General features: G+C 43.4%; 3 protein-coding genes across 12 annotated transcripts; 2 read left to right on the top strand and 1 right to left on the bottom strand.

Moving 5' to 3' along the window:
- Window positions 1–7,559: 7,559 nt before the first annotated feature.
- Window positions 7,560–13,238, top strand: LOC109731802 (uncharacterized). 3 transcript variants are annotated; one of them, XM_040392588.3, is made up of 11 exons: window positions 7,574–7,921; window positions 8,518–8,643; window positions 9,684–9,918; window positions 10,097–10,183; window positions 10,274–10,443; window positions 10,790–10,932; window positions 11,019–11,196; window positions 11,299–11,896; window positions 12,011–12,123; window positions 12,207–12,450; window positions 12,777–13,238. In XM_040392588.3, the coding sequence occupies exons 3-11, from the start codon at window positions 9,841–9,843 to the stop codon at window positions 13,002–13,004; spliced, it is 1,839 nt and encodes a 612-aa protein (XP_040248522.1). In that variant the 5' UTR covers window positions 7,574–7,921; window positions 8,518–8,643; window positions 9,684–9,840; the 3' UTR covers window positions 13,005–13,238. The 3 variants fall into 3 exon arrangements, with proteins under 3 accessions (XP_020146562.1, XP_040248522.1, XP_020146563.1); XM_020290974.4 differs by lacking the exon at window positions 8,518–8,643 and adding an exon at window positions 8,399–8,496 and having other exon boundaries at window positions 7,576–7,921; XM_020290973.4 differs by lacking the exon at window positions 8,518–8,643 and having other exon boundaries at window positions 7,560–7,921.
- Window positions 13,100–16,591, top strand: LOC109731805 (alcohol dehydrogenase-like 6). 2 transcript variants are annotated; one of them, XM_073501537.1, is made up of 10 exons: window positions 13,100–13,357; window positions 13,428–13,641; window positions 13,723–13,859; window positions 13,957–14,003; window positions 14,093–14,415; window positions 14,582–14,664; window positions 14,751–14,826; window positions 14,910–14,971; window positions 15,593–15,754; window positions 16,074–16,591. In XM_073501537.1, the coding sequence occupies exons 2-10, from the start codon at window positions 13,590–13,592 to the stop codon at window positions 16,197–16,199; spliced, it is 1,068 nt and encodes a 355-aa protein (XP_073357638.1). In that variant the 5' UTR covers window positions 13,100–13,357; window positions 13,428–13,589; the 3' UTR covers window positions 16,200–16,591. The 2 variants fall into 2 exon arrangements, with proteins under 2 accessions (XP_073357638.1, XP_020146570.1); XM_020290981.3 differs by lacking the exon at window positions 13,100–13,357 and adding an exon at window positions 15,397–15,492.
- Window positions 16,592–16,986: 395 nt separating this feature from the next.
- LOC109731803 (uncharacterized) lies at window positions 16,987–22,524 on the bottom strand. 7 transcript variants are annotated; one of them, XM_020290976.4, is made up of 13 exons: window positions 22,238–22,524; window positions 21,815–21,913; window positions 21,305–21,652; window positions 21,138–21,212; window positions 20,999–21,057; window positions 20,784–20,919; window positions 20,582–20,678; window positions 20,428–20,494; window positions 20,142–20,240; window positions 19,896–19,985; window positions 18,313–18,467; window positions 17,530–17,631; window positions 16,987–17,445 (listed from the first exon to the last, which is right to left on the bottom strand). In XM_020290976.4, exons 3-13 carry the CDS (start codon window positions 21,555–21,557, stop codon window positions 17,313–17,315), a joined length of 1,266 nt encoding a protein of 421 aa, XP_020146565.1. In that variant the 5' UTR covers window positions 21,558–21,652; window positions 21,815–21,913; window positions 22,238–22,524; the 3' UTR covers window positions 16,987–17,312. The 7 variants fall into 7 exon arrangements, with proteins under 7 accessions (XP_020146565.1, XP_040248525.1, XP_020146566.1 ...); XM_040392591.3 differs by having other exon boundaries at window positions 21,305–21,571; window positions 22,238–22,426; XM_020290977.4 differs by having other exon boundaries at window positions 21,762–21,913; window positions 22,238–22,421.
- Window positions 22,525–22,860: the final 336 nt, after the last annotated feature.

Raw genomic sequence — 22,860 nt, 5'->3', positions numbered from 1 at the left:
TCACCGAATCCGATCATGAGGGAGCGGTGGTGGGAGTATCGATCCCAGATGGAGCATCCACCAGAGATTGAAGGATCGAGCATCTACAGGGTGCCGTTTGTGAGGGTGTCGTGCCAGAGCGAGCTGATGGAGTCTTCGTCGACCGGACCCAACTGCAAGAGGAGAAAAACAGTTGGCCCGACGACGCTTCCCCGCCATCCTCTCCCTCTCCGTTCACATCGTCTCACGGGGCGGCTGTCTGCCGCCGAGGAATAGGAGGAATTGCCCCCCCCCCATCCCAAACCAATAGTCGGGCAGGTTGTGAATTGTCAGGAGGAGCTTAGGGTTGTTAGTATTTGCAGGTTGTGAATTGTGTTTTGTGTTGTGTATTTTGAGAGTACTTTCAGATATGAATGTCTTTTGAATTTCAGATTTGTAGCATTGAGCATATGAAGTATTTTATGAATTCTAGAGATCTATTTTTAGCACTTAAAAAATGTAGTTTCATAGGAGTATAAAAGTGGAGACAATGTGATTCTCAGAGAAGAAACTGCAAGTTTCAGTTTCAGATAAGAAACTCCAAGTTCAGTTTCAGATAAGAAACTGCAACTTTCAGAGGCAGAGCATTTATATTAACACGGCCTTTTCAAACAGTGTTAACATCATGCTGGAAGTTTTATTCATGGTCGAAACTGGAACTACCAGCCAGTTAACATCATGCTGATCAACATTCATGCATAGCACATCTTCATATGATGCACAGTCAAAAAAATATGCTATTTTCAAAATGCCCACACAATGTCGATTGTGCGAAAAACAGAGAGAACGAGGGACGAAGTTTTGGCAAGTGTTGGATGTGGTGTGCGTAGATGACAATTGGGACCCACATGTCAATAAAGGCAGAGGCAAAAAATTTGGAGATATTTTCTCTGCACAGGTGGAATCAAACCCGTGCGGAACAGCTGTCGGGTAGTGTCACTCGGCCACTAGGCTAGTTCAGTTGTTTCGTTACTAATAAGGCACTTCCTCAGGTGGTCGGGTCTCCTCCTGCGCCTTTGTGCGCTCGCCGCGATGCTGCTGTCTGCCGTTGTGAACATGCTGAACAAACGAGAGGAATCTGGAGAGGACTGTACGTGGAGAGGCGGACAATCGGGACCCACCAGGTCTATGGCCATACGCAAGCAAGTGCCTCATCTAAAAAATACTTCCTCCTAATGCTATACTGACGTTGAGGCCCACGGGTTTGTCAACATAGTTACATTTTTTAGGTGCTTCAACGTAGTTACTATAGGAGATAAATTCACAACGAAGCCAGGGAGCTGGCAGGTATCATTTATTATCACTGGGGCAGCAAGTATCAACTGGGTTTTGGGATGCCCCGTCTAGGCTTTCTTTTTTAACATGCGCAGCCCACGACCTCGGATGGGAGGTCCATAGGCCTGTTTGTATTTTCTTGAGGGCCGTCATGTATCGACCGACCTATGGACCTCCCATCCGAGGTTTTATTTTTCCTGAAACATCGGCAGCCCAATTTATGTTTTTTTGAAGAAAACGCAGAGGTCTGTTCTATTTTTCTATATAAGAATAGGAACGCCTGGTCCAACTTATGTTTCCCTTCTAACTATATTATATATATTTAAATTATTTTATATGTTATTATATATTATTGTTATTGTCATCATATATTTAACAGATACTTACATATGTAAGAAAACAATATCCCACATCTTATTAACTTATAAAAATAATTTCTTAAAAATAAAATCCTGTATTTTTTTGGCAACGAAAATCCTGGTGAATGTGTACAAAAGCTTGGTAAGATTTAAGGACCAATGTAATAATAAATCACTTATTATATATATATATACATATATATATATATATATATATATATAACAAAATGCTCAGCCCCTGTTTATTTTTTGATAACATTGCTGCGCCCACCCCAACATTATAATTAGAATCAGCCCAGCAAAATCATGTATTTCGAGAAAGTGCAAATGGCCTGTAATTTTTTAGGAAAAATATAAATGGGCCGCATGGACGCTACATTATTTGTTCACCCAGCCCAGCTAATGGACTGTAATTCAAAAAAAAGAGATCAAATTGACTGTAAAATCTACCCCGCAAAAAAACTGTAAATTTTGAAAAAATGGGTTGAATACGACATTTTTGGAGGCTGAAATGTAGGCCAATAGGTCGAAGCCAAAGCAAGTCGTTGTCAACTTAGTCAACAAATGATTCTGACATTGTTAGCCATTGGATTTACATCGAACGACCGGCATCCATCTTCAATCTCTCGTCTTCTTCCTCCAGCGCCGCCGGGACCACCTGCTCCCGCCTTCTGCTGCTAGCAGCTCTGCTTAGCACGCTTCGCTGTGAAGCGCACCGTTGGCCAGGCCATCCCTCCACCCCTCCACACCTCCTGTTCTTCTCCACCGACTGCCGAACCACACCGCACCAGAACCAGTTAACCCTCGTACACCTCTTCGTCTGCGACTCTACTCCCACGTCTTCCCATCTCCGGCTCGTTGCTATCCGGGGCCTCGCCGTCGTCCACCACCTTGGATGCGCTCGGCGCGGAGTGGTCAACATGGTCAACAAACGACACCATCGGAAGTAGACTGTGCGTGGAGAGGCTGACAGCTGGGTCCACGACCGCACGCAAGGAAATGCCTCCTTATTACGCGCAAAATAATGATTCCTCCACCTGACAGCTGGGACCCACCGGAAGGGCCTCTGTATTTCGTGAAAAAAATATTCCCATGATACGTCTCCAACGTATCTATAATTTTTGATTGCTCCATGCTATATTATCTTCTGTTTTGGACATTATTGGGCTTTATTATTCACTTTTAAATTATTTTTGGGACTAACCTATTAACTGGAGGCCCAGCCCAGAATTGCTGTTTTTGCCTATTTCAGAGTTTCGCAGAAAAAGAATATCAAACGGAGTCCAAACGGAATGAAACCTTCGGGAACGTGATTTTCGGAACGAATATGATCCAGAGGACTTGGACCCTACGTCAAGAAATCAAGCAGGAAGCCACGAGGTAGGGGGGCGCACCTACCCCCTGGGCGCGCCCTCCACCCTCGTGGGCCCCATGTTGCTCCACCGACGTACTCCTTCCTCCTATATATACCTACGTACCCCCAAACGATCAGATACGGAGCCAAAAACCTAATTCCACCGCCGCAACCTTCTGTACCCATGAGATCCCATCTTGGGGCCTATTCCGGAGCTCCGCCGGAGGGGGCATCGATCACGGAGGGCTTCTACATCAACACCATAGCCTCTTCGATGAAGTGTGAGTAGTTTACCTCAGACCTTCGGGTCCATACTTATTAGCTAGATGGCTTCTTCTCTCTTTTTGGATCTCAATACAATGTTCTCCCCCTCTCTTGTGGAGATCTATTCGATGTAATCTTCTTTTGCGGTGTGTTTGTTGAGACCGATGAATTGTGGGTTTATGATCAAGTTTATCTATGAACAATATTTGAATCTTCTGAATTCTTTTATGTATGATCGGTTATCTTTGCAAGTCTCTTCGAAGTATCAGTTTGGTTTGGCCTACTAGATTGATCTTTCTTGCAATGGGAGAAGTGCTTAGCTTTGGGTTCAATCTTGCGGTGTCCTTTCCCAGTGACAGCAGGGGCAACAAGGCACGTACTGTATTGTTGCCATCGAGGATAAAAAGATGGGGTTTATATCATATTGCATGAGTTTATCCCTCTACATCATGTCATCTTGCTTAAAGCATTACTCTGTTCTTATGAACTTAATACTCTAGATGCATGCTGGATAGCGGTCGATGTGTGGAGTAATAGTAGTAGATGCAGGCAGGAGTCGGTCTACTTGTCTCGGACGTGATGCCTATATACATGATCATACCTAGATATTCTCATAACTATGCTCAATTCTGTCAATTGCTCAACAGTAATTTGTTCACCCACCGTAAAATATTTATGCTCTTGAGAGAAGCCACTAGTGAAACCTATGGCCCCCGGGTCTATCTTCCATCATATTAATCTTCCAACACTTAGCTATTTCCGCTGCCTTTTATTTTGCTTACTTTACTTTGCATCTTTATCACAAAAATACCAAAAATATTATCCTATCATATCTATCAGATCTCACTCTCGTAAGTGACCGTGTAGGGATTGACAACCCCTTATCGCGTTGGTTGCGAGGATTTATTTGTTTGTGTAGGTGCGAGGGACTCGCGCGTAGCCTCCTACTGGATTGATACCTTGGTTCTCAAAAACTGAGGGAAATACTTACGCTACTTTGCTGCATCACCCTTTCCTCTTCAAGGGAAAACCAACGCAGTGCTCAAGAGGTAGCAAGAAGGATTTCTGGCGTCGTTGCCGGGGAGGTCTACGCAAAAGTCAACATACCAAGTACCCATCACAAACCCTTATCTCCCGCATTACATTATTTGCCATTTGCCTCTCATTTTCCTCTTCCCCGCTTCACCCTTGCCGTTTTATTCGCCATCTCTTTTCCATTTGCCTCTTTTTGCCCGTCTCTTGTTTGCTCATGTGTTGGATTGCTTGTTTGTCACGATGGCTCAAGATAATACCAAATTATGTGACTTTACCAATACCAACAATAATGATTTCCTTAGCACTCCGATTGCTCCTCTTACCGATACTGAATCTTGTGAAATCAATGCTGCTTTGTTGAACCTTGTCATGAAAGATTAATTCCCCGGCCTTCCTAGTGAAGATGTCGCTACTCATCTAAATAGCTTCGTTGATATGTGTGATATGCAAAAGAAGAAAGATGTTGACAATGATATTGTTAAATTGAAGCTATTTCCTTTTTCGCTTAGAGATCGTGCTAAAGCTTGGTCGTCTTTGCCTAAAAATAGTATTGATTCCTGGAACAAGTGCAAGGATGCTTTTATCTCTAAGTATTTTCCTCCCGCTAAGATTATCTCTCTTAGAAACGATATTATGAATTTTAAGCAACTTGACCATGAACATGTTGCACAAGCTTGGGAGAGGATGAAATTAATGATACGTAATTGCCCTACGCATGGTTTAAATTTGTGGATGATTATACAAAATTTTTATGTCGGATTGAATTTTCCTTCTAGAAATCTTTTAGATTCGGCCGCGGGAGGCACTTTTATGGAAATCACTTTAGGAGAAGCTACTAAACTCCTAGATAATATTATGGTTAATTATTCTCAATGGCACATTGAAAGATCTACTAATAAAAAAGTGCATACGATAGAAGAAATTAATGTTTTCAGTGGAAAGATGGATGAACTTATGAAATTATTTGCTAGTAAGAGTGTTTCTTCTGATCCTAATGATATGCCTTTGTCTACTTTGATTGAGAATAATAATGAATCTATGGATGTGAATTTTGTTGGTAGGAATAATTTTGGTAACAACGCGTATAGAGGAAACTTTAATCCTAGGCCTTATCCTAGCAATTCCTCTAATAATTATGGTAATTCCTACAACAATTCTTATGGAAATTTTAATAAGATGCCCTCTGAATTTGAGACTAGTGTTAAATAGTTTATGAATTCGCAAAAGAATTTCAATGCTTTGCTTGAAGAGAAATTGCTTAAAGTTGATGAATTGGCTAGGAACGTTGATAGAATTTCTCTTGATGTTGATTCTTTGAAACTGAGATCTATTCCTCCTAAGCAAAGAAAGAACCGCTAGGATGCGTGCTAAGAAAGATTTCTTTATAAAAGCGTGTTCTTCTAATTTTTATGAAAACAAAGATGAAGATCTAAAAGTTATTGATGTATCCCCTATTAAATCTTTGTTTTGCAATATGAATCTTGATAATGATGGGACTGAATATGGTCCACCTTTACCTAGAAGGCGTTCCAAAAATTCGGAGCTTTTAGATCTTGATGCTAAAATTGATAAAAGTGGGATTGAAGAAATCAAAACATTAGATGTTAATGAACCCACTATTTTGGATTTCAAAGAATTTAATTATGATAATTGATCTTTGATAGATTGTATTTCCTTGTTGCAATCCGTGCAAAATTCTCCTCATGCTTATAGTCAAAATAAAGCTTTTACCAAACATATCGTTGATGCTTTGATGCAATCTTATGAAGAAAAACTTGAGTTGAAAGTTTCTATCCCTAGGAAACTTTATGATGAGTGGGAACCTACTATTAAAATTAAAATTAAAGATCATGAATGCTATGCTTTGTGTGATTTGGGTGCTAGTGTTTCCACGATTTCAAAAACTTTGTGTGATTTGCTAGGTTTCTGAGATTTTGATGATTGCTCTTTAAATTTGCACCTTGCGGATTCCACTATTAAGAAACCTATGGGAAGAATTAATGACGTTCTTATTGTTGCAAATAGTTTAAGCACTATGGCAACTACAGTGTAAACATCATGACAACTTTTGGGCAAAAAAAATTAGTCGAAATATATCAACATGGGGTGTAGTTTTGAAGATCTCATCAAGACGGATTTAATGGTGAAAACAGATTTTTAATTCACTTTTTTAATTAGGAAATAAAAGATTTTTAAGCCGAGAACTAAATTTTTTTCTGATGATGTCATCTATTCATACATGGCAAAATGAGTGGTGATGGAGGCGTGTGGGCGATGTGCAAACACCCACACGTGTGGGCGTTAGTTTTTCTGAAAAACTAACGCCCACACGTGTGGCATCTTGCACATCGCCCACACGCTTCCTTTACCACTCATTTTGCCACATGTGTACAGATGACATCAGCAGATTTTTTTGGTTTTTGGCTTAAAATGTTTTATCCCCTAATTAAAAAACAAATTAAAAATCCGTTTTCACCATTAAATTCGTCTCGACGAGATCTTCAAAACTAGACCCCATGTTGATATGTTTCGACGATTTTTTTGCCTAAAAGTTGCTATGATGTTTACACTGTAGTTGCCATAGTGATTAAACTAAAGTTGTCATGCGGCAAATTTCAGTTTGTAGAGTATGAGAATTTTAGTATTTTGATGATGGCAACTCCAGTACTTTGACCATAAAAATTATTTTTTGTATAAACCATGGCAATTTTAAGTGCATGTATCATGGCAATTTTAGTTTATGGTTTCATGGCAAGCCTAGTTTCTTAATTCCCCATTCTATAAATGTCAAAATTTACTTTTAAATGTAGAAAAAAATAGCTGAAACATATCATGACAACTTCAGTGTAAACACCATGGCAATTCATGTGGAATAGATATGACAACTTTTAACCAAAAAAATTCGTCGAAATATATTGATATGAGATCTAGTTCCGAAGATCTCGTCGCGAGCGATTTAATGGTGAAAACGGATCTTCAATCAGATTTTTCATTTAAGAGATAAAACATTTTAAAAACTGAAAATCCAAAAAGATTCCCACATGCATGCATGCGATGTCGTGGCACAGTTTATGTGTTATAAGACGTGTGGGCAGGTTTCGCTCTCACCACACGTGTGGACGTTAGCGTTGTTCAAATGGAAAAAAGAACACCTTCCACTGTGCTGGCGGCCCCGTCAGCACCGTCATCCTACCTGGCCGCATTCCCCGCGCGCATACACAGCTGGCCCTACAGTTGGTTAGTAAGATACACCGCGGTGGAAACGCACGAGACGTGACGACACGGAGGCGAGGAAACGAAGACGGAAGGAAGAGCAACCGGCAGCACAGCCCTCAACTCAAAGCAAGGGGAAGAAGGCTTCCAGTCCAATCAAGCCCCGAAGGGTCAAGCAGGAGTCGAGGGAGAGCGGGGTCGGCATGGGGATCGTGGAGACGTGGGTGCGCGAGAAGCCCATCCGCACCTTCCTCTCCCGCATCTCCCGCCAGTCGGCCGCCGCCTTCGCCGCTTCCACCACCTCCCGCTCCCCCGCGGCGGCAGATGGCGAGGGCGGCGCCGCCGACGGAGGCATCCCGCAGCTCTCGTCCGTTGCCAACTCGGTCGTCTCCCGCTGCTCACGGTACGCAGGGGCCTTCCCAACCTCAAACTCGCTCCGTATAGAAGACTACTAGTAGTAGGGGTCGAGGGTTGAAGTTCGATTCAAGCCATGTACTCTTTGCTCCTCGACTCACTCACCCAACTGTTGCTGATTGCTTGCCCCAAATTCGTTGGATCGGTTCATCTGAGGCGTGTGCTTAAATGCTCCTATATCTGAAATCATCTTAGCCTGTTCAGCACCTATGATATGATTGCTCGCTGACTGTTAATTTAATTTGCTTAATTCGATAGGAAGCGCCTGCGTGCGTTTCTGTATTACTTATTTTCTCCCCTTTCGTTAAGCAAAAAATAGCAGCGTGCTTTCAATCTCATCGTTGGCGGTAGACAGTAGTTATTGTCCTCGGGGTGGGTAGAGTACAGGAGTTGATGTATCTAGAATACTCTCTTTTAGTTGGACATGAATTTATAGTGCTTCAATGGATCTCCCTGTGAGTTTCAGGGATTCACATGGTTTTGGTGTATATATGACTGTTGACATTGACTCTGTTTGGGACTTCTTCTTCATGTCACGGCTCACCAATATTGACGTAAAGTGAGGTGATCTTTCTTCATGCATAGGGCATAATGTCTGTAATTTCGACTTCACCGTTTTGCTAGACTGCACATTCAATTGATATATTCTGCATCTCCAAGATTCACTGACTGAAAAGAATGGACCAATCAGCATAGTTACACCACTACCAGGTTAATCGTAATTTAACTTCCATCTAAAATTAGCTCATATAGAGAGGAAATGGGACTGCTAATTTTCTCTGCATAAACTGTTACATTCTGTAAGTAGAGAGTATAGTAATAGCCTGTATGCAAAATATCGTCCTATAAATCAGTTAACTGGCCAATTAATGCCCTACTCGCCAGCTGGCCGATCAATTACTAGTTAACGATTTCCTGAACATTGGTAATAGCTAGTTATTTTTTTGGACATTTGTATGACACACTTCAATATTTTGCTAATGCCCACATGTCATTACTCGTATAAAAAAAAGAGCAATTGGTGGTAATGGCCCGTTTGCTTCTACTTGTACTAACCGTGAAAATTGAATGATGGGGCTGCTGATTTCTCTGAATGAATTCTTACATTGTGGAAATCGAGTGTAATAATAGCTATCTATTTCTGGACATTTATTGATATATATGACACACTTCGATTTTGATACTCTGCTAATGCCCACATGTCATTACTCCTATAAAATGTGATAATTGGTTGTTGCATATGATTCGCTATCAATGGTTGAGACTGAGATGGGATTGCCAGATTGCTCATCACCCAACTTAAATATGTTTTGCAAAGACACCCTGATCTATCACGATTTTGTGGATATACCTAGCAACACCTCAATTCCATAAAGCAATTAGTCTGACATGTAGTAAAAAGTTGTGGCCCCTAGCAAAGCACCAGGTTTCTTGATAGTAATTGCTAGATATACAGTGGTTCTTACTGTATCTGGTCTTGTTGTGTGAGCAAAAGTAAAGCAGCATAAGTTAGCCACAGTCGAATCAGCTAAATCTGAACGCACCTTTTGATCAAGTCAAGTTCTATACTTTGAAGAACGTCGTAATTAGCCTTAAAACATGACATCACCCTTATTCGCTCCCAAAATTTCCACTGTTATACCCTTCCATTCATATCGTTGCTGTGATGTCTGACGAGTTTCTACTTCAGTTCCTCTCAAAATGATTAGTTCTAAAGTCAAGTGCTTAGCTTCCTCAGTTTTACATTTCAGGATTCTTGCTGTTGCAACTGAGAACTTGCAGCAAAGTTATGAGGCTGATTTCCCAGATAATTGTAAGGAACCCAATACATATGCCAGAGAACTATTAGAGTACTGCTGCCACAAAGCTCTTCATGAAGTAACTACACGTCCAGACTATTTGTCTGATATGAATCTTCGTCGTTTAATGTTTGATATGATGCTTGCTTGGGAAAACCCAGGTGCTGAGGAAGGATTGCTAAAAAATGTGAGAAATCTTCATTGCCACAGTTGGTCACCATATACCATTCATCTTCCCTTTTTTCTTTATCAAACAGTGCTGTTTGGAGCATAAATAAATAAATGACACCTGCATTTTCTGAAGAGAAATTTACAGTTCTAACTTTATGATATTCATTATTCTTTCTATTTATTGTGATTGTCAGAATTCTACCTCGTGTAATCCCGTGGAGATTGAAGATGAAGACGAGGGATCAATTTTCTATGCGAATTCCACAAGTTTGGCTGTTCAAGTTAGTTCTGTTTACATAACATTGATTTTTTGTTACGACCACATCTCTTCATGTGTGTGCACATGATGATTTAGTGCTGTTCATTTTTAGGTCAACGACATGAAGACAGTTGGATTAAGTGCTTTTACACGAATAGCGCCTTCATGCCCAATAATAGCTGACTTGGTTACTGTCCACAATCTGTTTGATGCACTTACGTGTTCATCTGGTGGCCGCTTACATTATTTTGTATACGACAAGTATCTCAAAAGTTTAGACCGGTAAGGAATACAGTTTATAGATGATCAAATTCTCATTATTTATTTGCCCTACCCTTTGTTAATGTCTATGGAATCAATGTATGAATATCCTTTGATCACTGTTAGTGATGGCTTCAAATTAATAGACCAAGTTCGTATTCTCTACAACTATAGTTGCGGCATTAGGTGTTTTTATTGTGGAATTGATACTTTATTGGTAGTGCTTTCTATCCTGCCCCAGGGTTTTTTCGGGGACATTGATTTAGAAGCTTTCCCAAACAAACCTTTTGACCAGGAAAAGGGTATGCTATGAATCTATGGTTGATTCAGTAAATACATTAAGAGAAATATCCATGTTATTATGTAGGGTATTCAGATCTATCAAAGGAGTTATGCAGTCATCCCTTGCTTCAAGTTTTAATCTTGATGCTGGGGAATGTATCGTAGCTATTGATGGTGACAAGCCTATTCATCCTGTATTGCAGCATATTGGGATATCAGCTTGGCCAGGTGAACTGACTGACTGGCATTTGATTTTCATTTTGCAGGCATGCTTCATTTTAGGAATCCACTAATCATCTCTTTATTTTTGGCAGGAACATTGATCCTTACAACACATGCTCTTTATTTTCAGAGTATCAGAGTTGGTTATGGTGATAAGATTGTTAAATATGATTTAGCAACAGATTCAAATCAAGTGATCAAGCGAGATTTTACTGGACCATTGGGTGTTCGTCTGTTTGATAAAGCTGTGATGTACAAATCAAGCACTTTGTAAGTATTGAAATGGGAAGAGTTCTCTAGTACTTATGTTACTGACCACTGTAGGTGTACTTTCATAGGTTTCCTTCAAAACTAACAGCACCATATTTGCAGAACAGAACCAATTTATTTCGACTTTCCTGAGTTAGGGAGCCCCTCACGAAGAAACTATTGGTTAGCAATCACTCGTGAAGTAATGCAGGTGAATAGATTTATCAGAAAATTCAACCTTGAAGATATTCAGAGAGCAGAAGCACTCTCAAAGGCTGTCCTGGGCATCTTGAGATACTCTGCTGTGAAAGAAGCTTTTCATATTGCTCCCTCTCACTTTAAGACAACACTCACTTTTAGCTTAGCTGAAAAGCTCCCAAAAGGAGATATGGTATTAGAGGCCCTATACAACAACTACTTCCAACTGTTGGACACTTCATTGAGCCATTTGGCAACTGAGCCAGCAGTTGACAAAGCACCGCAGACTCATTCTGTACCATTTTCATTATATGCTCTCTCTAGAATGGGATTTAACTTGCTGAAGAGAAAAAATGAAACTGGAAAGGAGATAAGCTTTTGTGCTGTTTGTGTTGGTGTAACAAAATCTCTGGAGGCTGCTTTGCAAGAGTCATTTCTTTATTCTGAAAGAATAGAGGCAGCACGTGCTACAGTTGATCAAGTGAAGGTGGAAGGTCTTGATGCAAATGTAGCCCTCATGCAGGTGTGCTGATAAGATCAACTTAAATTGTTCTTTTCCAATGGTCACACCCAAGTGGTGTATTGTACAAGTACATTATTGCTATTTGATTTCTGATGGTTGGCCCTTATTTTGCAGGAGATACTTTTTTCGTTCATTCATGCAGGCAAACTTATTTACTCTTTAACCAAGTGGGAAGATCCTCTGAAATCATTTTTGTTCTTAGCTTTTATCCTCTATGTTATCCAAAGGTAATTTCGTTGTGGTTGCAGGATCTTATCAAGTATGCTTACGTATATCGCTTTGCTTAGTATGTCTTTTCTTTGTTATGTAGCGGGCTTGTCAGTTACACTGTACCCTCTGTTTTCATAGTCTTTGCTGTCGTTATGCTTTGGCATAAGTACAGTGAAGAAGGGAAACTGTTGGAAGTGCTTGAAGTAAGACCCCCTCCAGCTAAAAATCCTGTCGAGCAAATCTTGATCCTGCAGGAAGCTATATCCAAGTTGGAAGACACCCTACAGGCTGTAAATATTGTTCTTCTCAAGTTCAGAGCTCTCTTGTTTGCAGCTGTTCCAAAGGTTTGTCCTTGCTGTTGCTTTCGAATACGGGTCTGTTTATTGAGGGATATAGCCTAGCAAACTCACAGTGCTTCGATATACCTATGATAAACGATCCCTTGACATGACTAACACTTGGTGTATTTTGTTTTACAATTTGATAGTACAACTTAGTTATAACATTTATTCGGCTTGTTAGATATGAGCCATTTCTAGCCCAATATGCATCTAAACATCTGTGATAGGTTACATTTAGCATTGCACATCATTTCAAAATAAGTTTTCTTTGTAACTATGCAGTGAGATCAAACCGTCATAATGCTAATCTCCAATTTTTGGGTATGCAGGCAACTGAAATAGTCGCAGTGGCACTTCTTGTTGCAGCTGCGGTTGTCGTGTTGATGCCTCCTAAGCATCTGCTCCTGATGGCAGTCCTGGAGGTTTACACGAGGGAGATGCCATTAAGGAAGCAACACACAGAGAAGTTCCGAAGACGAATTAAAGAGTGGTGGGCCCGTATTCCAGCCGCTCCTGTACAGATGATCAGACCTAAGGAAGACAAGAAAAAGATATGACTATGAGCTCTGTGTCCATTGCAACTAAGAGCTCACAATTTTCCCCAATTGCCTAGGCAGCTAACATGTACAGATATCACCCCTGATTACCCTGTGAATCGTTTCTACAGTACATTTGTAGTGCTGAATGCTAATGATGTCTCCTGATTAAAAATGTAATCATTGTACATTTGTCATTGTTATCGATGCATAAAAAGCTACAGATATGTCTATACAAACAGTTGCGTTGGATTATTGGGCTTCCAAGTTCCGATGCAAGTTCTGTAAGCAGAGAGAGTTCTCTTTTTGTTCCCGACGGCTATGAAGGTTGCCTAGATCGTGTTATTTTGCGGCCTCGAATTGACAAACTTCAGGTGGTTCCGAGCCGTTGCTTATGCGCGCTCTTTCCTGACAGTAATAAGTTGTTCAAGTTTCTTGTTACAGTGTTGGCGGGCAGCAGCATTGAGCAACGGCGGTAGGTAGCGGCAGGGGCATTCCTACCTACCTACCCCTCCCCTACTAAAGCGAAACCAAGGAGCGATGATTGTTTGACTTCTCTCCACCAGAATTCGCGCAGACAGCAAACGAGCAGGCAAATCTCCCGCAATGGCCGCCGCTGCATCGTCGTCCTCCCCTCCGGCGGTCATCACCTGCCGAGGTGACCAATCCGCCCTTCTGGTTTCGTCGCGTGCGTGCGCGTGTGTGTTCTCCTGACTCGTCGGTGTTTGGTGGCGTGCAGCGGCGGTGGCATGGGGGCCGGGGCAGGCGCTGGTGATGGAGGACGTGGAGGTCGCCCCGCCGGGGCCACTGGAGATCCGCGTCAAGGTCGTCTCCACCTCCATCTGCCGCAGCGACGTCACCCAGTGGCAGTCCACGGTACGCACCGGCACCCTCCGACTCCCCTGCATTTGCATCTTATTCATTCCAGTCTTGTCTGATCGCCATCTCCTCTGAACTCTGTTCCCAACCGCAGGCGCAGCCCGATCTGTTCCCCAGAATTTTCGGGCACGAAGCATCCGGGTCCGTATCACAATCTCTCTCGCTCTCTCCTTTTGCTTCACTGCTTACACAAGTCACAATGCTGACAGCCTAACACCTTCGGTCTGCAGGGTGGTCGAGAGCGTCGGGGAAGGAGTGACCGAGTTCCAGGTGGGAGACCACGCGCTCACCGTCTTCATCGGGGAATGCATGAGCTGCAAGCACTGCGTGTCGGGGAAAAGCAACATGTGCCAGACGCTCGGCCTGGAGAGGAAGGGCGTCATGCACAGCGACCAGACCACCCGCTTCTCCATCGGCGGGAAGCCCGTGTACCACTACTGCGCCGTGTCGAGCTTCAGCGAGTACGCGGTTGTCCACTCTGGCTGCGCGGTCAAGGTCAGCCCCACCATGCCCATGGACAGGATATGCCTGCTCAGCTGCGGCGCCTCTGCAGGTACCCTTTACTTTGCCCCATGCCCTTCTCCTTCTGAAGCTATATAGTAGTATTTGTTTGGTGCGAAGAATTGTTGGTGTTCAAATTATTCAGTCATCTTCCGTGGTGGCATGTTTTAATGGTATCTGATCATCCGCTGTTTATATGTTATAAATCCGTTCTTTAGGCCTTGGCGCGGCTTGGAATGTTGCTGATGTATCCAAGGGATCAAGTGTAGTTATATTTGGTCTGGGAACAGTAGGACTTTCGGTGAGTATCTACGGAGGCTGCTATTGTATGTAAGTTGAAAACACATATCGAGAAATGCAATTCTGAGGCCCAATCTGCTGATTTAGGTCGCTCAAGGTGCTAAGCTACGGGGAGCTTCCAAGATTATTGGAGTAGATACCAATCCTGATAAGCAAGAAAAGGGTATTTTTGCAGTACAAAATAATAACTGTATGCTTCTGTAGCAATATTTTTCTGTGAACTTACTTGGTGTGTCTGTGGCACAGGGAAGGCTTTTGGTGTTACAGATTTTATTAATCCTGCCGAACTGAATGAGCCTGTTCAGCAGGTACTTTTCCTGAAGTTTTTGGGTTTGCTTCGTTACATGATGATTGTGGAACCGGGCTCCCTCGGTTAGGGGAGGCATATGGAAAAATTAAATTAGATCAAATTGACTGAGAAACTTGAACTACTAATCAATTACAGTTTATATGACTATCTTAACTGCATCTTTGGTGTACAATTGGCATTCTGTTTACGCAAACAAACTGATGTGCTCACTCATAGACTGTGCTAACATTTAAATTTCATAAAATCTTAAAATAAAGCAAGATCACAAAAGTTCTTTTCCTAGGCAATACTTGTCCAACATACTTTGCCAGTATAGGTCAAAATATTGTTGTGGTACTGGTTTTCATTTCTAATGTTTTAACTTTTAACTCATTGATCCCAACCTAAACAACATAGGAATGATATTTATTTTCATCCTTTCAGGTAGTAAAATGGCTTACTGATGGAGGGGCTGATTACTCTTTTGAATGTGTGGGTGATACTGGAGTAGTCTCGACTGCATTGCAATCATGTTCTGATGTAATTTTCTGTTCATCTTTTTCATTTCTAGTAATCGTGTGCCACAAAGTTTACTATTATGTTCAGATGCATTTTCTCCTCTCATGTTTGGTCTTGTCAGGGATGGGGACTGACTGTAACTCTTGGTGTACCAAAAGCAAAACCAGAAGTTTCTGCTCATTATGGATTGCTTCTCTCTGGAAGAACACTGAAGGGGTCTTTGTTTGGAGGATGGAGACCCAAATCTGACATACCTTTGTTAGTGGAGAAGTACGCAAACAAGGTAATTTGGAAAACTGTTGCAGAACCAAATGTTTTGTAATGCTTTTTCCAACTTTCAGTTAACAATGCTAAATTAAGCAACTGAACTTCATTATTCGTCTTGGTGTAATTAGTCTGTCCCTCTTTAGTGTGGCGTGAGATGGTTGAGGCAACTAGACATGATACTAGTATAATGGACGAGACATTGCAGAATCAACAGTTGCCACACAAAATAGATTCAATACATGTGGCATGTGTAATATAGTTTTCAACCGCGACAAATTATTTGGAAAGCGTAGACCTCAAATATGCATTGACCATTCTGTCATGTAACTTCTCAGGAAATCCAAGTTGATGGCCTTGTCACACATGATATGCCATTCAGTGACATCAACAAAGCGCTTGAACTGATGCTACAAAACAGGTGTTTGCGATGCGTGATTCACATGCCAAAGCGACAGGATTGATTTATACATCAGTGCCATCATACCTGTACAATTTTGGTGGTTTTCTCATCAGTAATTTTTCACTTGATCTGCTCCTGGCTCGAGTTTTCATGACATCAACATATTGAAGCTCTAGCGCCATTCTCTATTGGTATCTCACCTTGGAATTATGGTGTTATAGTTGTTGAGGAGATTACAAATCATACTGACATTCCCTTGGAATTCCTCATATGTCCGACCTCAAGAATTATTCATGTAATCTAACTTGTTAAAAATTGATCTGTTAGTGATTGTAATGTTGTATGCATGTTCGGTGCATTGTGCAATATTGTTCTAATATTTGAGCTTCTTGATTGCGATGAATTATGTAAAATTGAATGTTCTAAAAATGTAAATAAAATCATTTCTTCTTATGGACGAGTTATACATTATTTAGATCGAGGATCCATTGTATGGTCCTTCGTAATGAATTCTATTTTCAAAATCATGAAACCTGTTATTTGTGTGCGCTTCAAGGGCTATCCTCGGCTAGTAACCACTCTTAGTACTATCTGTTAAAGTTCAACTGTGGAAGCACCATGTCTCAAAATATGTACTGCCATAATATTGTTTTTATCCAACTATGTGTCATGTAATATGCGCATTACGTACATATAATTTCTCTTGAAGTTCTCCGTAAAAAAAAGAATCTCTTGAAGTTAAACAGGTTGCGGGTCCCCTTTTAGCACTTTTTGACACCAAAAAAGGATCACAGAAGTTCACAGAATGGACTGAAATCCATCCTGTGATTTTAGTAAGCAGCACCGGGTGAAAGGATATACTGGATGCTTGCTTTATACACATTTCTAGCACAGTTGGTGGCTAGAAATCTGTCAACAAAAGCATTTGTGTAATTCAAACGAAAATATCTGTCTGTACAATGCTCTTCAGATCCTTGGACTAGCTTGGTAATTCATTTTAACTGGTCGACATTAATAAAATTGTTTTTCTTTCTAACATTCGGCGTAATAGACTTCGTTTCTCACTGTTGCCCTCTAAAGTGTTGCAGAATTTATGCTCTTTTTCAGCTGCGGAGGAGTTATCCCTTTTAGAAGAAGGCCTTCTTTCTTGCCTGAGCTTGGTAACGAAACTTCATTAGTGGTTAGCTTCCTTCTTCAACAGTGGGTCTAATTGGGGGAGCTCATATTCCTCAGGATTTAGGGCCAAAGGGAAATCTGGCAATGGAGGCGGCGGTGTGATGATCTGGCTGACTCCGGTATTTGATGGTCTGAATTTAGAAAATATTTATGATTAACATCTGTTTCATTAAAGGTAAATAATTGTCACCCCTTCTAGAAAATATTAGTATTACCTTTCTTGGGTGTTAAGGTCCTGGTTATTCTGGAGCTTGCTTAATGTCTCTTTTGGGATCATGTCCAAGAGATGTTTGGTTGTTCCGAAAGGAGTTGAGATCCTGCAACATTACATGTTCAAAATTCAGTCTCCATTTTGATTGCTTCAAACAAAACTCTGCAAGTTAAAATATTCAACTACTCCCTCTGTTTCTAAATATAAGCCCTTTTTAGAGATTTCAATATGGACTACATACGGATGTATATAGACATATTTTAGAGTGTAGATTCACTCATTTTGCTCCGTATGTAGTCTGCATCTGAATCTATAAAAAGGCTTATATTTACCCAAATGATAAGCATCACACGTGTGGCACGAAGTAACACCGCCCTGACGTTTTTACTCTAAAGCTGCCATCCGAAAAAAAAACCAAAAAAACTGATACTTGCCATCCAAACAGAAAGTTGCCATGCTTCACAACTAAAGTTGCCATCCTCGGGTAACTAAACTTGCCAACAAAAAACGTCAGAGCGGAATTGCTTCGTGCCACACGTGTGGCACTTATCAGGGTCCTATATTTAGGAACGGAGGGAGTATTATGCAATGCAACAATAATGACTGTGTGCATCTTGTGACACAGAGGCTACTATGCAACAATAGCTTTCAAATAGCAGGCTCCTCGGAATTATATCCTCCTTGCGCTAGCTTGTTCATACTAGGCCTAGAAATCACCAAATGGCACAGTAGTAGATTTGGGACAGGTAAATCAAATCCTAAAGAAGACTAAAAATTGTCAACTGACCTTGATGTCGGAGGAGTTGAATGGAAGGCCTTAGAGGCTCTTTTGCTCTCTTTCAGAAACTCCTCTGACGCTTGTAGGGATGATATTGCCATCTCTTGTGATTTCTCGGTGTTTCCCTCATCAAGAATCAACCCATGGAAGTAGTATGCAGCAGCCTGACAAAAATATAAAGAGCAACAGTACCGATTTAAATGTCTCTAGATAGCAAGGTAAAGAGATCTACATATTATCTATCTGTCGCCGCGTCGAAGAGTACACGGCTGAGTTCTGCTCCTGAGCTGGGCGGTACACGGCTGAGTTTTGCCCTCACGTAGCTCCACCATTGGTGGCATCCAAATAATTTTTTTCCATTTCAAGCCATGGAACACATTTGCAATTTGAAAATCAAAATAACTAACATGTTCGCGACCGCGTCGCCCCCCCACGGGCGTCCGGCCGCGCGTCCTTCCTCCTCCCTCCAGCCCCCCCTCCCTCCCTCCCTCCCCCCGCCGTCGCCGGCGCCCGCGGCTGCCGGTGGCGGCGGCCTCCCTGCCCTTCCCCTCCCGGTCGCTCTCCGGCGCGGGCGGAGCTGCTCCGGGGGGGGGGGGGGGGGGGTGGACTTCGGCGGCGACGGTCTGGCGTGGCGGCGGGGCTCCGTGGCGCGACGCAGGCGGACAGCTGGGCGGCGGGGCGGCGCGATCTGGTGTCGTCCGCTCGGCCCAGATTTGGGCCCTTCGGGCCCCATCTGGGCCTGGGCGGGCCGGCGGTGGGGATCGTCTCCGGCGTGGCTTCTGGGAGGCGGGGGAGACGCGACGAGTGGCTGGGTGCTGGCGGCGCCGACGCCGACCTGCTGCATCGTGGCCGGCGGGGCTTAACGGGCCCGCTTTGGGCCTGGCTGGGCCAGGGGTGGCCCGGCATGCCCCGCGGCCATGTCCGGGCGGCTACCGCGATGGTGCCGGAGGCATGGGCCTCCCACACGACGGCGGTGGAGGTGGTTCCCTCCCGCTCGGCGTCGGTGTTGCTGCTCCCGTCGTGGTGCGCTTTTCTCCGGTCCTCTTGGCCTCGTGGTGGTGTTCGTAGTGAGGCGGTGTTGGTGGCGGCGCTACTGTGTTGGCGCATGGGGGTGGGCGACGGTTTGGCGGGTCGGTTCCATCCGGTTGGGCGGTTGGGTCTGGGAATGCGGGAGAAATCCCTGCCGGCTTCAGCCCCGACGCAGTGACACCTGCGGGTGCCACCATTCCTTCCTGGAGGGTGTCGGTGGTATTCACCCCCCACCTCCCTCCGCGTGCCGGGGGAAACCCTAGGACTCGTCCGGGTAGTAGCGTCGTCGGCGTCGCATTCCTTCTTGGAGGTGCTGCTTGGTACACGGCGGTTCGGAACCTCAGTCTGTGGTGGTTTGTATCCGGTGGGCGCCGCGGTGGCGGGTCATCCGCGCTTTGCCGAGCTGCCGTGGTTGGCATTTGTTTCTTCTTCCTTTTCTTTTGGTGTGTCGTGCTGCTCGCCACAGCGATCTTTATCTCGGTGTTGGTTGCTTTGGAATACAAAGCGGGGGGAAACCCTTTTTCGGTAACTATGAGAAAATAGTGGTAAGCTGGTATGCACACCTTTGCTTCAGCATACTTCCACTTTACAAATAGTGTGTGCTTTTTCGCCCATCCATCCGACAAAGGAAGCTCTGGTATGCTATCCTTAATCTGTAGAACAATAATTTATAGATTAAAGTACAAAAAGATTTCACAATAGCTGTTGAATGCAAAAAGAAAATGATGAAGTATGATGCGAAAGAACAGACCCATATGCTCATGACTTCATAAGCCCTTGAAAATAGATCTGAGAGAAAGAAGAAACACCTGCTGCCAATATTTGACCATCTCGCAAGCTAAACGCCGTTTGACTGCTAAAGTGGCCTTTGGATTATCAATTGCCAATCCAAGTTGCATATCAACTCCCTGTAGCATTTCAAGATGATAAGTCACTCAAACATCTCTATATACCAGATTTACTTGCAATCAATGTGACAGAGTTGAAGTAGTTCAGTTTTGGATGAGGTTATGAGCTAATCCATAATGTATTCCGTTTGTAAAGAAGGGCCTTATACTTTGCAAATTTTTTTTTTGTCAAATTACTGAAGAGTACCTGGCCAAGTCCTTGCAAGCTAAGAGCTTTTAGATTTCCTTCAACTAGATCTACTGGGAGTGCCCTTCTGAAATTAAGATCAAAGAGTTCAGTTGACGTCATCCTAAACTTGGGCTCATTGAGATTCATAAACTGATATAACCAAGAATTAAACCTTTTTTCAGGCGGTATCTGCGGAAGTACTTGATTAACTGCACAATCCAAGTACCCAGCTGCTTTCAAGAAAACATCAACAGTGGCTCGCCTGCTCTCTGCGCCGTACACGTGTTTTTTTGTGTCGTTAGCACTTATCAGTGCACTAAATCATGAAATTTTACAATGCTCTTGATCCAAGATGTAAGTACCGAATGACTAACCTTCAGATACTCTCGGCCCCTGGCCGTCGCCGTATGACCTCGGAAGCAGCAGCGAGTTGGCCTGCAGGAAGCACACCATGGCCATGAGGTGCAGCACAGACAGCACCTCATACCAAGCATCGGCCATGGATGTCTCCTGCAACCAAACCATGAAGTAAATTTGAGCATCTTTTACCAGGGGATCATCTCTGAACATGTATGTACCCCATCCTTACCTCAGAATCGTCCTCTTGGTTAGCCCAAACAAACTGCACTTTGTTTCTCAGATCACTGCCTGCGGCAGCACGCATGATGAATCAGCCAGAAAGCACCATCATAAAACCGAAGCAAAACACTGTATGATAGGATGCTCACTTTCTTTCACCAGCCCTAGCAGAACCGGCAGGTACTCTTCCAAAGCCTGGAGAAGATTAGCAGTGCCAGATCCTCCTGAAAACCAACCAAGGGGTTCAAATCAAAACAAAACCCCTCATATATATATTTCACATATGTAGCAGCCAAGCAGGAGACCCTCTACACACCGTGCCGCGTCGTCCTTCGCCGCGGCTTCAGGGCCATGGCCGATTCCTGCATTGCCATTGTCACGACCGTTGCTCGTAGAGCCGACAGCCTCTCCACCGTGCTCGTGTCGAGGTGATCCCCGAGAGACTGCGGGAAGTCTACGGTTCTTGGTACCCTCAGCCCTGGGAGGAAGACGACCACCTCCCCGACGCTTCTTGGCCTCCCCCGGCGCACAACACCGGGATCCTTCCATTTCGACGCCCCACAACCCATGGGCGCTACCCTATCTGCACGAATGAATTTGTCGGAGAGCCGGTCACCTGGTAGTGAAGACTGGAGATCAAGGAAAAAAGTTTATCCCAAGGAACCTGTCGAGTGAAACCAAAGCTCAGCAATCAACCAACTGTTCTAAGACACTGACGACCAGGACACGAAGTGGCCAGGAAGCAAGCATGGAGATCAAAGGGAAACACGCACCCTGATTCTGATTGATAGCACAAGAAGTGCAAAAGCGACGGAAAGATCCTCACCTTTGCTCCTTGCTTTACGGTGAGCCTTTTGGGCTTCGCTCAGCGGCCGCACTTATAATCTGAACCGGAACGTGCGCCTTTAATCAGCCTCGCTTGTTCCTGCACTGATAATCTGAATCAGAACGGAGGAGGGTGCAAGTTGAGCGAATGGAAGGAGAGTTGGCAGTTCCTTTGTGGGAAAGAGAGACAAAGCATATGACATGACGGAAATGGTGTCAAGTGGGGGTTAGCTAGCTGAGCTGGAAATTAATAAGTGGCATGTGCCTAGTACTCGTACTGCTGCTCCAAAAGCAGTGCTAGGCCTCATGGTGCACGGAGCTGACGCTTGATGTTTGTGCCCGGCTAGTTTCGTCTTGAAGCAATGGAAGGGTTTACTGAAAAACACACCGAGGAGCTGAAAATTGAGAGAGAAATAAGAGGTACCTTAATCTTGTCGCATGTGCTGCTTCTTGTCTTGCAGGAAAGATACGTACTACGCTTCTAGAAGGAGCTAGCTCTCATGTATTGGGATTTGATTTGATTTGATTTGGGGAAGTAGAACTGGAGGAGAACGAACGAAGGTTCTCCTGGTCTTGGAGTTGGAGGTGATGAGCCGAAGGAACAAGTCTAAAGTCTGGGGAGGGGAGGAGGGAAACGAGTTGTAAAATCTAGAATTGTGACGTGTATATTTAAAGGTACTACGTGCTACGCGCTTGGTGATGTGTGTGGGCAACTGGCTAGGCACTGGCACGCCAGAATGAGTAGGCGGCCACCTCTTGCCTACTAGGCAGCCGCCGATACATGTCGTCCAGTGTTTAGGAAGTGGCAGCCCACTAATAAACAGTTCTTTTGTCGATGCTAAGGAAATGTTGACAGTTTTTTTGAAAGAGATCTCTTTTTGAAAGGAGAGCAAAAAAAAAGGGTGAAGCAGTGGTTACTTTATGATTTCTCCCATTTATTTTCCATGTTTACATCCATATTTGTTGGTGTGTCTCTGTCTATCTGCTTCTTCTCCTAGTGGCTAGCTATTTTCTGTTGAGGAGTATTATTGCGGACTGAGTGGGCTA

This window comes from Aegilops tauschii, chromosome 6, assembly GCF_002575655.3.
Source record: "Aegilops tauschii subsp. strangulata cultivar AL8/78 chromosome 6, Aet v6.0, whole genome shotgun sequence".
NCBI classification, from domain to species: Eukaryota; Viridiplantae; Streptophyta; class Magnoliopsida; order Poales; family Poaceae; genus Aegilops; species Aegilops tauschii.
Note: the sequence above shows the minus strand (reverse complement) of the source record. Positions and strands in the feature narration are given on the sequence as shown.

Bases quoted from the DNA above. Each gene is read 5' to 3' on its own strand.
- LOC109731802 (XM_020290973.4), top strand. From the start codon at position 7,722: ATGGGGATCGTGGAGACGTGGGTGCGCGAGAAGCCCATCCGCACCTTC. The intron at 10,444-10,789 runs GTAAGGAATACA...GTTATTATGTAG, and splicing joins TATCTCAAAAGTTTAGACCG to GGTATTCAGATCTATCAAAG. The intron at 10,933-11,018 runs GTGAACTGACTG...TATTTTTGGCAG, and splicing joins TGGGATATCAGCTTGGCCAG to GAACATTGATCCTTACAACA.
- LOC109731805 (XM_020290981.3), top strand. From the start codon at position 13,590: ATGGCCGCCGCTGCATCGTCGTCCTCCCCTCCGGCGGTCATCACCTGC. The intron at 14,004-14,092 runs GTCCGTATCACA...TTCGGTCTGCAG, and splicing joins TTCGGGCACGAAGCATCCGG to GGTGGTCGAGAGCGTCGGGG. The intron at 15,755-16,073 runs GTAATTTGGAAA...GTAACTTCTCAG, and splicing joins TGGAGAAGTACGCAAACAAG to GAAATCCAAGTTGATGGCCT.
- LOC109731803 (XM_020290976.4), bottom strand. From the start codon at position 21,557: ATGGGTTGTGGGGCGTCGAAATGGAAGGATCCCGGTGTTGTGCGCCGG. The intron at 21,058-21,137 runs GTGAGCATCCTA...GTGCTGCCGCAG, and splicing joins GCTAGGGCTGGTGAAAGAAA to GCAGTGATCTGAGAAACAAA. The intron at 20,241-20,427 runs GTACTCTTCAGT...GAAATGCTACAG, and splicing joins GCTTGCAAGGACTTGGCCAG to GGAGTTGATATGCAACTTGG.